The following is a 14081-nucleotide window of genomic DNA, read 5'->3' as shown; positions in this document are numbered from 1 at the left end:
ACATCTTCACTAAAAAAGCAAAGGCCTTCTACCACACCCTTGTCACATGAATTTACTTTGCAGAAGGTAGCCCCAGATGGCCAACCAGCTCATTCACTAAAGCATTTGTACTTGTACAGACATTAAAAACTAGATCTACTCCTGATCAGAATCAAGCTGCTCTATCGCTCCCTCCACTGCTAATCTGTAATAAAATCAAGAAAGGTCATTTTTGCACGTGTATATCTCTGTTTCAGTTTCTTCTCAATTTCACCACCAAATCCACCACAATCATGCCCTTCTGAATCCCATGTTCTGTTCCTGTCGTATGGTAGGTGGGTTCAAACAGACAACAAAAAGACCATTCCTCATGACATTTTAACCTACTGAGTTTCAAAGCGTTAGCTTCTGTCCTCCTAACTCATGTTTTTTTTCCTAGTGATAGAAAAGTGGGTGGACCACAGTCATTTCAGCCCACACAGAAGTTTCAGTTGCCTTTTCCTTAAATCCACTGCATACTATTCCTGAAAAAATTTGTGAGTTTTACCCCATCCCATTCTTGGGCAATATAGTATTCATTTCGCTTAGATTTGCACAACTTCCTGTCTGATGGACAGATAGTTCTGTGTTCTGAAATGGGCTGTCTGAGCCCTGACAATGTACCTAGGAAGAGCTGGTTGCTGGCAGCCGTAGAAAGGAATTGTTGGCTCTGCTATAGAGGGTAAATTCGTACAAGGCATGCCACAACATCAAATGTAGCTTGCAATTATCTTTATTTAGCTGCTCCTGTGAGGAAGCTGTCTTCCAATTTAGGCTGTCACCTGATTAAAGAAACCTTAGCTGATTAACTGAATCTATTTTAGTGGATTTATTGAATAATTAATGGATTAGATTTATTTACATGAGTCTCAGCAAGACAGACAGGCTGTAAATAAAGTTAATACCGTAATTCATAGCCCGTCTTTCTTGCTGAGGCTCAAGGCGGATCTCTATATAATTGCATTATATGAGTAAAGAATAATTCTGAAGGAAAAAAACCCCCAATAATTTGTTTTTATAATAGACATACATCATACACAAGATGCATCAATTTAGGTGAGATATTTCCTTCTGTTAGAAAGACAGGGGGACTGCCTTTTCCAAGACTTTTTCTAACTACTTGAATGGCAAATAGTTACCATTAAAAGAACACTACTGCCTGATTAATTGAAAGCATTTTTTGATTAATCAAAAAGTTTTAATTGATTAATCTAACTAAGCGGCAAAAACTGCATTGCTAAGTATGATTGATGTTAAAGTCTCAAGCATGGTGTTGGATGAGCTGAATGAGAGATACAGAGTGTGAGAGAGAGTACTGATGTTCTACAAAGCTGACACATGATGTCCTAGTCATGCACTGATAAACCGCTGAAATTGTGTGTTGTGTGTTTTGGGGGAAGGATGTATGATCTTGTGATGTTGCTTCTGAACTTCCATCCACCCCACCCCACATGCACCCTGATCTAACCCTTTCTATATGTTTCATACTGTTTTTCTTACTCTTCTTTGATTAATGGGAAGTTCTGGATAGTGTTTTTAGGGCCGGTGTCCTTCAAAGGAGAGAACGCTGGAGATTTAAAAAAAAAAAAAATTCTTTACAACTGCACAGGTTGAGAAGGAAGGGGGTGATGGTATTCTGACTTCTCTTTTAACAACACAGTGAAACAAAGAGAAATGTCCTCCCTGATGCCATCCATCTTTTAAGGGGTGAATGATGATCCCAACTGAGCTGAATTGTATTTGGGGAAATGAGAAGGGGAAAAGTCAAAGAGAAGGAACAAGAGAAAGGAAAGGAGAAAAAAACTGACAGCGAGAAAGAAAGCATTTTAAAATGGTCCCTTGTTGCAGGTGTCAATAAAAGTTACAGAGGTAGAAAAGTTGACGCCTGTTGACCTGTACCTTCCAGCTAATGTCTTCAGTTTCTAGGAAACATATGCATTCTGTAGGCGGCCAACATTATGAAATCTCCTCTCTTTCTTGAATAAACAGGCTTCTTCTTGACATTTAAAATAGGGACTTGTGATCAGCTTGGCAACAACTGTCTCTCCACTGATCAACATTCTCCATGAAAACATCATGACCAGGATTCATTTTTCAATCAAAGCACATTGGCAGTCAGTTTCAATAATTTCCCCTTTAGGCACGTTTGTGAATAACACAGACATACCGTAATACCGTTCATTATATTTGATGCTTTCTCATACAGCACCCCTGATGTAATTATTTGTTTGTGAAAGGATTACATTAATTTTATTTGTTCCTTCCAGGAGACTTTGCACATCTCACAGCTGTCTCAAGTTAAGCACAAAACCTATAGCCAGTTTTGTACACATTCATTATTATAGGCAGGGCTTTTTTTTGAGCAGGAATGCACAGGCACGCAGTTCCGGATGGCTTGGTGCCAGGGGTGTGGCCTAATATGCAGATGAGTTTCTGCTGGGCTTTTCCTACAAAAAAGCCCTAGGTGGAACATGGTGACATCGGGAGGTGTGGCCAAATGTGCAAATGAGTTCCTGCTGGGCTTTTTCTACAAAAAAGCCCTGATTATGGGATAAAGTGGTGGACAGGATAATGGATGCGTGATTCAGTTCACTTTGAACATCAACTTGTTTATTGAATTTGCAATGTAATTTAGGTGTGCTTGTGGTGAGCCATTTACTCTATGGTGTGTGAAAGGATAGCCAAACAGTTCTTGGCAAGTTTCTGTTTTGCTTTCTCAGAACATGAGGTGACAGGAACTGGCTAATTCTGCGAAGTACCAGATAAGAATTGGGCATCCTGCATGTTGTGGAGATTCTTTTCTGCTGGGACAGAGCATTTCCTGACTATTGAATCATGGCCACGGCTTAATTATTCTGTTCTGCCAGGCTGGTCAACCTGCCCTCCTATCCAGTAAACTGTTTAAGTGGTGACTTGAAATTTACTATTCACAGTTCTGGTAGAGAAGTAAAGAAAGGAACTGTTAGTGACACATTTAGTTCCTTATGTAATGCAGAACTGTAGATGTTTCTGGGGAAAGCATGAAGCTTATGAAACTTCTGCTTAAGAGTTGATGCTGGTCCAGCACGTCACTGCTGCTGACTGGGGGATGTTCCAAGAAACCACTGCGTTCACAAAGCTTCCCGGACTTTTTTGAATCAGTGAGTTGTATCCTGAAGCAACTGGGGAGGGAACTGGGGGTTGAACATAAATTCAAGCGGGTAGTTGTGTTGGTTTGAAGCAGAACAACGTTTTGAGTTCAGTGGCACTTTTAAAACCAATGAAGTTTTTTTCAAGGTAAAAGCTTTTGTGTGCATACATGGGAAGCGTATCTGAAGAAGTCTGCGTGTACATGAAAGCTCATGTCTGGAGGCTGAACAGAGAACCTGAAATCCCAGATAGGACTGGCATGTGGAGCACAAATTGAAGTTTGCTGTTTTTTCACAAATCAAACAGCCTGCAGCAGTGGGAGAGGGCAGACTGCCCTTTTCAGTGACTCTTTGTGGTTAACTGTGAATGTCCTGTTGGGAATCCTATGACAACCACCTAGGGCTTGTTTTGTTTGTCAGGCAGACAGTATAAGCATTTTGGCCTACTCCTTGGAAGAAATCAGTCCCTACTAAGCGACTGGTCCCCTCGTGTGCCAGGCTGTCCTGGCTGAGCACCCTCAGAGGTCCTAGGCCTCAGAAGATCCACATCTCTCTCCTCGAGTCGGCTCCTCTGTTTGCTCTCCCCTGCCCCCCATCTATTCATTTCCACGAAACAAGTAGGCCTCTTCACAAAGTTTCCATAAATGCTAGTGCCCCCCCCCCCCCAACCTCCCCGCCGCCATGGCAGCTGGAGTAAGGGAGAGAGAAGGCCTCTCGTTTCCTGGCACTAACCAAAGAATAAACAGTGATATTCCAGCCTTTAATCCCGTTGCTGTGGAGACCCAGATCCCGGCTAGGGAGGGGAGGGGAGGGGGGCGTGCCGCCCAGGATCAGATGGCATTGACGCTCGGGATGCGCTTCGGCGGCGGAGCCTGGAGGGGCGCCAGGCGCTTGACTCCGCCTGGACATTCTTGACATAGCTCTGACTTGACTGGGAATCAGTGTTTCCTGGCAGGGCTGGGACAATAGGCCAGAGGGGCCGGACGGGGGCAGGGCCAGGAGCCTGCGCAGCTTCCCTTTCCTTCCCTTCCCGCCCGAGCGGCTTGCGAGAAGCGCTGCAGGAGGAGGCTCGCCGCGGCCCTTCCAGATCAAGCGAGGAGGACTCAGCCCGCAGGACCTGGCTGGCACCCCAGCTTGCTTCCCGAAACAGCCCCCTTCCTTATAAGGCTGCCCCCATCCCTCGTTACTTTTTACGCTTGCAGGCAGAAATTCCACTGGGAGAGTTATCTTCGGCCCCCTTCCTTATAAGGCTGCCCCATCCCTCGTTACTTTTTACGCTTGCAGGCAGAAATTCCACTGGGAGAGTTATCTTCGGCCCCCTTCCTTATAAGGCTGCCCCATCCCTCGTTACTTTTTACGCTTGCAGGCAGAAATTCCATTGGGAGAGTTATCTTCGGCCCCCTTCCTTATAAGGCTGCCCCATCCCTCGTTACTTTTTACGCTTGCAGGCAGAAATTCCACTGGGAGAGTTATCTTCGGCCCCCTTCCTTATAAGGCTGCCCCATCCCTCGTTACTTTTTATGCTTGCAGGCAGAAATTCCACTGGGAGAGTTATCTTCGGCCCCCTTCCTTATAAGGCTGCCCCATCCCTCGTTACTTTTTACGCTTGCAGGCAGAAATTCCACTGGGAGAGTTATCTTCGGCCCCCTTCCTTATAAGGCTGCCCCATCCCTCGTTACTTTTTACGCTTGCAGGCAGAAATTCCACTGGGAGAGTTATCTTCGGCCCCCTTCCTTATAAGGCTGCCCCATCCCTTGTTACTTTTTACGCTTGCAGGCAGAAATTCCACTGGGAGAGTTATCTTCGGCATAGAGAAGCGGGATTGGGTCCTGGGGAAAAACTTCACGGAGCGAATTGCTGCCTGTTTGTCCCCTATTTAAAGACATAGGGAGTTGTCAGAAATAAAAAGGACGGCTCTATTTCCTCGGTGGAAGCCGAGAGAAATAGATTGGTTTTAGGCTGAATTAGGGGTGGGACTCTATCCGATAGAGTCTATCTTTCGTATTTCAAGAAGCCCAGCTGGGTCCCCCAAATTGGTGCCTCCCGCTCTGACTTCAAACCACGTACAATACATGGACCAGCTCTCTGAGGGAAGTCCTGTTCCATTCTTTTCATCTGTTCACATCTGTGAGTTGAAAGTTGGAGAAGCTTGCTGCTCTCCCTCTGGGCCAGCGTGTTTTTGCACACTCAAAAGGCAGCTTTGCTAAGGAGTGAAATCTTGAATTTACCTGAGGTGCATCACCATCTTTCACTGTTCACGTGCCGGTTCTGTCTTTTGAATTCTCACAGGATATATATTTATCTGTAACATTCATCTTTTGTACATATGTTACAAATATATATATATTTCCCACATATGTCTCAAAATTATCCTCCCCTTCAAATCTTGCTTGACTAGACCAGATTCCAGAGGCAACAATACATATTTAGCACCTGCTTCTATAAAGCAGTATGTATTTACATATTCATGGATTTCTCTATTTCCCTGGATGTGCATGATCACCCAGAGTGTTGGGGTGGGCAGGTAGGCAAAGGGATGGATGTCATAAGCATGGGCAATGCACTATTTTCTAGAGTTAGCGGATTATAAACCAATCCTTATTGTGGGTGGAATCAGAAAGCTTCCTGTACTCACTAAATAGTGAAGTGAACTAACCTCCTGCTTCTGTATCTGGGATACCTAACAATAGAACATCAGCCCAGGATCTCATGCGCTTCACCGGGTCCAGCAGAAAGCAGGGGGGATGCATGCAAATTGAAATAGACAGTCATGCAACTGTTCAAAAGGAAAGAAAATTGCAATTATCATTTTGAAAACATTACCTGTGCATTAGCCTAGCAAGGTGGAAGTAGGGATTGCACCCTGGAGGCTCCCCTTTGATAGGGATGCTCTTGCTTGGCAACACATTGAGCAATGCACTTTCAAATGAAATAAACTTAAAAAATGGATGGCTGTGGAGAATGCACTGCTATAGAGAAAAGGTAGGGCAGTGTTGAGAAAGGCAAGTACACATTCACTCATAGCACTCACTGCATAAAAAGTAGTGAAGTAATTATGTGGGGACAGGTCTATAAAAGAACATCCTCCCGTTTTTAATGAATACTAGAGCGATACAGAGACAACTTTCTGAGAATACTGTGAGGGAACTGATATGCATCCAGGACATTCCTCTTCAAATCTTTCTAGTGCCCTTGAACAGCTCCCAAACCTACGCAAGCCATCTTATCACAGTGCCCAACGGCCCAGCCATCAAGCTCAGAAAACCAAAGCAAATTTTTTCCACCCATAACATAAACCCTGGTTTATAGTTATTTCCACGAGCAATGTATTTGAAGATATGTTTGCAGGAGGTGCTAAACTCTCATCAGTATTCCTCCCTCTTAGCCAGTGGGTCTAATTTCAGATCTCAGAGCCTGTCTGGGAAAAAATGGCAGTGTACATGTGCGTGGAGGGGAAGTAAGAGGCAGAGGATGGATTAGCACTCCCCATCCTGTATTAGAAATTGCTCCTCCCCCACAGCTTTATTGCTATTTGATCAGCAGGCCGTGTTCAAAGACACAGTCTGCTACCTTTCCACCTGGCTCCACCCGTTGTTCTTTCAGCCTGGCCCTTTAGAATTAAGCCACTGATGAGAATCTCAACGTCAAATGTGCTCTTACAGCATGGAGCAGTGTTTTTCCCTGTGGCACCCTGCTGGCACAACCAACAGGAAAGTTCCCTTCTTTCACACAATCATGCCATTAGGCCCACTGCACTATCAAGATGAGTGTGCTTCTCTCACATGGAAGCTGATGACAGTCACACTGCCTGCTTATTTGTTATTGTTGTTAAGAGGATCCCAGGAACTGTGTTGGGGTGTATGTAGGGAAGGGAATGGGGTAGAGGAAGACACGATGAAGAAAAAAAGTCAAGCACGTCACTTAAAAAATAGTGCCCTTTATTATAAATTAAATGAATGTTTTGTTTCAAAATCCCCTGAATATAAATATAAATAGATGTGCAAAGTTTTCTTCCGCATTTGATTTTTGGTTGAGTCTTCAAGCATGTCTAACAGCCTGCAAGGCTGAAGGGTGGAATCTTTATAAAAGACAACGATTTTAGGCAGGACTGTAAACATTTCTTTTCTGTAAAAACAAAACCTCATCTGCCCTTCTAAAACCCTGACGTGGGAAACAAAAAATTAAAATGAATACACAAAATTTTGGTTACAGTTTTTTTTAAAAAACAAACTTATACAAGAGTTCCAGGTAATTCTGTTGTTGCTACATTCCTGTATTATTCAGTGCGATTAAGGGCCCAACAAATCCACAATCCTTGCTGTAGATGGGAGACCACTCTTTGAGGAACTGGAAACCCAAGAATGAAGGCAAGAGATTATCAGTCCAGGGAAAGAAGCTAAAGTGGAACACTTTGGGAGAAATGGCTAGATCATTTCTTATCCATATGGATGTTCTCAAAGCAGTGATGCAACTTCTCAGAAGCATGTCCTCCTTTGCTTACATAATGGCCCAGAGAGTGAATGGCATTCTCCCCATGTGATGTGCAGTAAGTCCAAGAAATAAGAGCAGGATGTGGATTCCACAGCTTCGTCCCTTGAATGAATGCACCGCAGCATCCTTTGAGGAACAGGCCGGGGATGAAAACAGATTCTGCCCCTTAAGAAGCATGAGAGAGGTAAAGTATTTTTTTTTAAAAAAAGATTTCCCCTTAAAACTGAGGAAAATCAGTCTTCAGGCACTAGCTGGATTCCAGTGCATTTATTCCATTGTCTACAGAATGGTTTTGGTCAGAGGTTAGAAGAGGTGGTGGTGGTGGTAGGGCCAGTGCAGACCAAAAAAAAAAGCAGCTGTTGGTTAGGGAGATTGCAAACCATTCTCTCATACCCAGCATGAGCCCTAAATAGACCAAAGTCTTTAGTGGGCTGCAGCAGGCAAGGACAATTGTATTGAGGAGCAGCAGCCCGTTCCATAGTCCAGCAGCATCCCTTTCTCCCAGAAAGCACCCTTGGCAAACCCTCCAGTACTAACAACAGCAAGACAGTTTCTGTGCTGGGCAGAGGCTCACTGGCCAGGCCCCATCCCTTCTCCTTTGCCACAAGCCAGAAGGGGGCTCAGTGTCGCCCTGCATTTTCCTCGTTTATCCCGTCCTGCTTTTAAATTCATGTGTTCCTTTCTTCTTCTTCTTCTTTGTGCTTGCATCATGTGCTACCCCTTCAGGAAACCGCTTAGAAGGGTGCATCGTACTGGTCCAGGAACTCTTTGATGGGAGCTGGGAGCTGGGTCATCTTCTCATAGGAGTTCAAGTGCCCATTGACCGTCTTGCGGCACAAGTGCTGCAGAGTGGACACATTGGAGGAGAGCGGGCGGCTCAGCACCAGTGGGATCTTCTCTCCACCTGAGTAGATGTAGTAGGCACGTTTGGGGTGTGAGGCCTCGCCAGGCTGTTGCTCGGGGAGGGGCATGTAGTGATGGACCAGCTTGAGGACACAGTCAAAACGGGGCACTGGCTGACTGCTGTGGGGGTCGCTCTGGAGGGAGAATTTCCCCCCTTCGCACTGGATCCGCAGATTCTTGGTGCCAGACTCGGTCTTGACGCTCAGGGTGAAGAAGTGGCGCTGGTCGGAGCTGTCCCGGATGAGGAAAGTGCCGGTGGGCTCGGCGCTCAACAGCAGGTTGGCTTGGCCACCCGTCACCGTGCTCCAGTAGAAGCCACTCTCTTGCAGCTTGCGCACGGCGTTCACCACCAGCTGGTACTCGCTCTTGGAGCTGAAAGTCTTGAGGCGCAGGCTGGTGTCCAGCGGGTGGCTCATCCCGGCACTGGGGAACTTGCTGTGAGTGACCATGGCGCAGGGAGCCAGCTTTCCCAGCAATCGGGGCTGCTGCCCAACGCAGCCGCAGCTTACCAGCTAACCTGAGAAGAAGCGCAGAGAGGAGAAGGTGTGAGACAAAAGGCTGCAGGGCCCGTCCCACGGCCCCATCCCGCCGGAAACCTCCTTCCCCCGCCACCCTCCTTGCGCTTGCCAGCCCCGAGGGGTTCCCCCGGTGGCTCCCCGCGCGCCCTCCAGCCAAGCGCCACGCCGACGACGACAACGCACGGGGCACCCTCTCGCCGGCTCGGGTTCGCCTTCGCCCGGCAAGCCGAGCCACGCGGTCGTGGCCTTCCCCTCCCCGCAAAAACTGGCCGCCACGGAAGGCAGCCTGCGGCGCCGGGGCCCTTACCTGCTGAGCACGGCGAGGAGAAGCGGCCGAGGCGGCAGCGGGCAGCGCTCGGCTCTCGCGGAGGAGGGAGGCGAAGCGAAAGGTCCTTCCTCCGCTTTTTTTTTTGCGCGCGCCTGGCTTGTCCTACTTGCGAAGCCGCCAGAGCCCCTGCTGGAGGTTTTTATAAGAGCATCCAGCAGCCCCGCCTCCGGGTTCCTGGAACTCGGCTTCTTCTTGTAACGCTCCCGGCCCCGCCCGGCCGGGAGGGCGAGCGCGCCCCAGGCAGCCAGCCAGGCAGCGGCCAGCCCATTCCGGGCAGCGAGCGAGCGAGGCCTCCCTTCCCCCCCCCTCCCTCCCTCCCTCGGCCTGGCCGCTTCTCAGCCCACCGCTGCCTGGAGGAAACGGGGAGGAGGGGCGGGAGTCACCACGTCTCTCCTGGCCAGCAAGGCCTGCCGCTGGGGCTCTGGGCAGCCCGGCTGGGGGAAGGGCCGGGGCTGGCAAAAGCTCCTTCTGGGCAGAAGCTCCCTGATGCCAAGAGAAGCCCCTTTTCCGGGAACAGATGGGAAGGGGCTCCAGGGAGGCGACCCCCCCCCCCCTCCCCATGTGTCAGCTTGAGATTCTGTCAGAGAGGAGGAGCCCCGGGGAAAAGGGCAACAGCCTCGGTGGGAAGCCTGGGAGGGGAGGAGAGGGGGGGGGGAGTCTTCGCTAATTGCAACACAGAGTCCCTCGGCAGGGGTGAGACCTTATTCACGCCTAACCTTGCTCAAACCGCAGCTAGTTCTGCAGACCTTCCAGGCAGTGCGTCAGATTTCTCAAAGGAAGCCGTCATGTGAGAAGTGACCCCAGACTTTTCCCAAGTATTTCATCCCCCCCCCCCCCACTAGTTCCTCTTTCTTATTTTCCTAAGTGCAGGTAAAACAGGAAATCAGCGAGGGCAGATGAGGCGCTAGAGGGCGTCTTACTTGCCCGGGACGTTTACTAGCTGGTGTAACACAAAGGAAGGGCTGCTCAGGTCACTACTGTGACAACGTTTGCAGCGCAAAGACCAAACCTGGGAGTTTTCTGGCTTCGATACAGTCCTGTTTGGTTGGAGGATTGCCAGCCAGATTTCCTTTTGAGAAGTCTGGGTTCTGCAAATCAATCTTCTCCAGAAGCCAAGGGCTGAGGGTTGGAACTTGTGTTCTCTCTGTACACACTTGGATTCCTTGTGATGCAAGGAATCTTGTATTCCTGTGGACCTTGACAACATAAATTGTCTCTGTTTGCATGACTACATTTTACAATAGACAGCTAACATTCTCTGTATTATTTGCATTTGAAGCTGCTGATATACCAAAACCCAATTTCTATGACAAATGGGGATGAAAAAAAAAAAATCTCAGCCATTTGGTGCCTCTTGGGATGGAAATGGTAGGGAGTGGAACTGCAAGAAGCTGAAGTGCCAGTATAATCCTGTTAGCATGATAGGTATCTTGTGCCACATTCCTTTTGGGATGTTGATTGGATTAAGAACACCCAGTTTGCTCAACAACTCAGGTAGAGTAGCTTTTCCTTTTTGATCACTTACTTACCCATGTTTTTGCAAGAGCATCTCAACTATATATGCAGATTAATGTTTGAGTCCGGTGGCTTATACGGTGAAGAAAACTTGGCTTGGTCTTAAAAGGTGCCACTGGACTCAAATTTTGTTCTGCTGCTTCAGATGAACACGACTACCCACCTGAATATATGCAGATTGCTTAGGAGGAATGGTACAGCATATTTATTTACTTAGACTATGTATATATGCTTCCTCTCCAGAGACCTGCTCTGCAAAGCATCCCAGGGAATCCTCTCTGGCTAGGTAGCCCCTTGGACTGCAGTCATGCAAAAGACATTTCCGGAACATCCCACTGGAGAATGCTGGAAAACATTTTCAAGTGTTCTGGAAAAGGTGTCCCTCCCTCCATCTCAGCCCCCAGACTTAGCATTTTGTAGAGTTTGGCAGGGCATCCTTGGGCTATGGAAAGGTTTGGGGCTTAATTATCCACAGAGCTCAAAAGACTCCCCCTCCCTTTTTTTTTTTTCCAAGGGCTGCATTCCATTCTATCCTCACTTGCCCTTCCCAGAAGAGCTGCAGGGAAGAGAGACAAACCCAGACTGAAACATTTGGGAACAAGAAAGGCAAGATGCTCTTCCCCCTCTGTTGTCTTGGTTCAGTGCCTGAGGGCTCAGGGAAACAGGTCAGGTTACAGCATTAACCAATAACTGGACATGCTGCAGCAGCATTCCGTAAGGGTAGGAGTTGGTGTGGCAAGACAAGCTGGAGATAGAGGAGACCTTCCCAGTAAAATGATGGACTCTATTTGGAGCTCAGCCGCTGAAGTTACTGCAGGGCAGAAGCAACGTGATATATGGGTTGGAGTAGCAAGCTAGGGCAAAGGCTGGTGAAAAAGTTAAGCATTTTGTACAGTGGCCATGTTAGAAATGCCTCCCGCTTTATGCAGCGATTGTGTTTGTTGTTCCCCATCAGAGGTGTTCCCCCTAAACAGTTGGGAGTGTGGCTGCTGTGTGTTTAAGGAGATCCATCTGCTCTTTGCATTGTATATAGTAGTATGAGAAAGGCAAGTGTCAGGCTGTTTTCTCACAGGGGCAGAGAGAAAGTGATCCTGCTGTAGAAGCAGCGGCAAGTGTTGCAGGAGCAAGATAGGGATGCTGTCTGCGCAACGCATCTCCACATCTCTTGCTGCAGATGCTGCGCTTCCCACACTGTCCGCCCCTCTTTTTCCTCTGTTGTGTTGATGCACAGCAATCATTGTGGACTCCTCACAATTCAGCAACCCCCGCCTTTGTTTTCCTGTTGCACTGTGGCTCAGCTGTGAAAAGAAAAGGAAAAAACTCTTTAAAGGGCTACATGGGGGAGGAAAGGCAGAGCTCCACTCTATTCCCCTTCCCTGTAATGACTGCGGGTGCACCTGTAGCCACCCTGTGCTTTGAACTGGTTTTCTTTTTATTCAGCTCAGAGGAAAAAGCCTCAGGAGGCCCACTCGTTATGCTTTGAAGGAGGAGGATGTCATGCTGATGCTCCCCAAAACAGTGAGGGCATGCTGCAGTCATGCTGGGAAAATCCCCATGTGGAAACAGCCTGACTGTAGCAAACATGATTGCTATGTAAAGCATGAAGGATCTGTTAGGTGGTCTTCAGATGGCCTGTTCAGGCTGAGAACAGATCATTTCAGAATTAGGGTGTGTGTGTGTGTGCCTGGGACTCAGTGGTAGACTATCTGCTTTGAATGAAGAAAGTCCCAGGTTCAATCATTGGCATCTTCAGCCTTTACCTGGAAAGCTGTTGCCAATCATAGTAGACGATACTGGATAGTCTGATGGTTTAAGGCAGCTTTGTAATGTGCATGAACCAAAGTAAGTTGCACCAAGCCCATGGAAAAGACAGAGAGGACAGCCTGCCTGTAGTATAACCTCTCTCCCTACATTTCAGGTCAGCTTTGACGTCAGAGCTAGGTATGTGAGCTGATAATAGAGCAAAGGTGGCATCAAAGCAGAACTTGCCCCACGGCAGCTCTCCACTTCTTTTTCTGCATTAATAGCTCAATAAATATTCAGTTGTTACTGGATTGGGATGCCTGAGGCTCTGCTCCATTATCAGGAGTGGGGATGTCCTTTGGGGGAGCACTGTGTGTTTCCTTAGAGGTTGAACTGCCTTCCATTTCCTATTACATCTTTGGCTACTGCAAGGAATGTGCCTATGTGGAGTGTTAGAGCCACTGATTGGATAGTTCCCATGGCATTTCTGGTGATGTATTTCACAGCTCCTCCTCCTCCACTGCCTGTGTCATTCTTTGCAAAAATGTGTATATTTTAATTTCTTTTTGTTTTTTCTCCTCAGTGGCTCCCTCATTGTGCAAAGTCCCCCCCCCTTAAAGAAAGTTCTGAACAGTGCTGTGGCTATCCATGCTGCACTGTTCTGTTTTTAAACTCATGAAGGGTCCATAGTGTCCTCTGTCTCTTCCTGTGCAAAGGTGCTAGAAAAAAGAAACAAGGACTCGCATTCGTCTCTCCACCCCCTTTCAAAATTCAGATCCAGCGGGCCTATGAAATCACATCAGCCTGTGTTAAGCAACTGGTCTCCAGTTTTGGAATTTTTCAGCCAGGGATTCTACCATAACTCACCTGGTGTCTTCTGGCTGGGGTGTGTGTGGGGGTAGCTGCAGATCTGTTAGGTACGACCTTCAGAAGAAGCCTTAGCTAATTGCATGATTCTGAGAGAATGAGGGAGGGAAGAGTCTCCCCTGCCCCAGAGCAGCTGCCACAGCCAGCTAGAAATAAACACCACCAAGCAGTTCTGGGAAGTGAAGCTGCAGCCGCGGCAGCGTGGCAGCTGCTCTGAAATGCAAACAACACAATGCTGCAGAGAGCCCTTCCCTGGAGTAGAAGAAGCCCAGTGCAGGGAGATGTGAAAGTCAAGCCAGGTGCTGCCCAGGCTGAGCTCCGGTGGTTGATTTCTCACACATGCAGAAAAGAACAGCTGGGGCCCATGCCTAACGGGAAGCCTTGCCTCTCTTCAGTGAAGGAGCACGGGACCAGACAGATAGCCAAGTCCCATATAAGCACAGTGGCACTTTGGCATCCAGAGCCCTGCAAAGCTCCTTTGAGAATTTACTTCATTGCCTTTGTACCCCACCCTTTATCCAAAGAGCTCCAGGCAGCTTCCATGGACTTCCCACCGGGTCTCCCATTCAG

At 47.8% G+C, this 14081-nt stretch overlaps 1 protein-coding gene across 2 annotated transcripts; it reads right to left on the bottom strand.

Annotated features, from left to right (window-relative positions):
* Positions 1-7063: 7063 nt before the first annotated feature.
* Positions 7064-10215, bottom strand: SOCS3 (suppressor of cytokine signaling 3). 2 transcript variants are annotated; one of them, XM_060252463.1, is made up of 2 exons: positions 10103-10215; positions 7064-9057 (listed from the first exon to the last, which is right to left on the bottom strand). In XM_060252463.1, exon 2 carries the CDS (start codon positions 8987-8989, stop codon positions 8372-8374), a length of 618 nt encoding a protein of 205 aa, XP_060108446.1. In that variant the 5' UTR covers positions 8990-9057; positions 10103-10215; the 3' UTR covers positions 7064-8371. The 2 variants fall into 2 exon arrangements, with proteins under 2 accessions (XP_060108446.1, XP_060108445.1); XM_060252462.1 differs by lacking the exon at positions 10103-10215 and adding an exon at positions 9366-9657.
* Positions 10216-14081: the final 3866 nt, after the last annotated feature.

The sequence above is a fragment of the Heteronotia binoei genome, chromosome 13 (genome assembly GCF_032191835.1).
Source record: "Heteronotia binoei isolate CCM8104 ecotype False Entrance Well chromosome 13, APGP_CSIRO_Hbin_v1, whole genome shotgun sequence".
Classification (NCBI taxonomy): Eukaryota; Metazoa; Chordata; class Lepidosauria; order Squamata; family Gekkonidae; genus Heteronotia; species Heteronotia binoei.
Note: the sequence above shows the minus strand (reverse complement) of the source record. Positions and strands in the feature narration are given on the sequence as shown.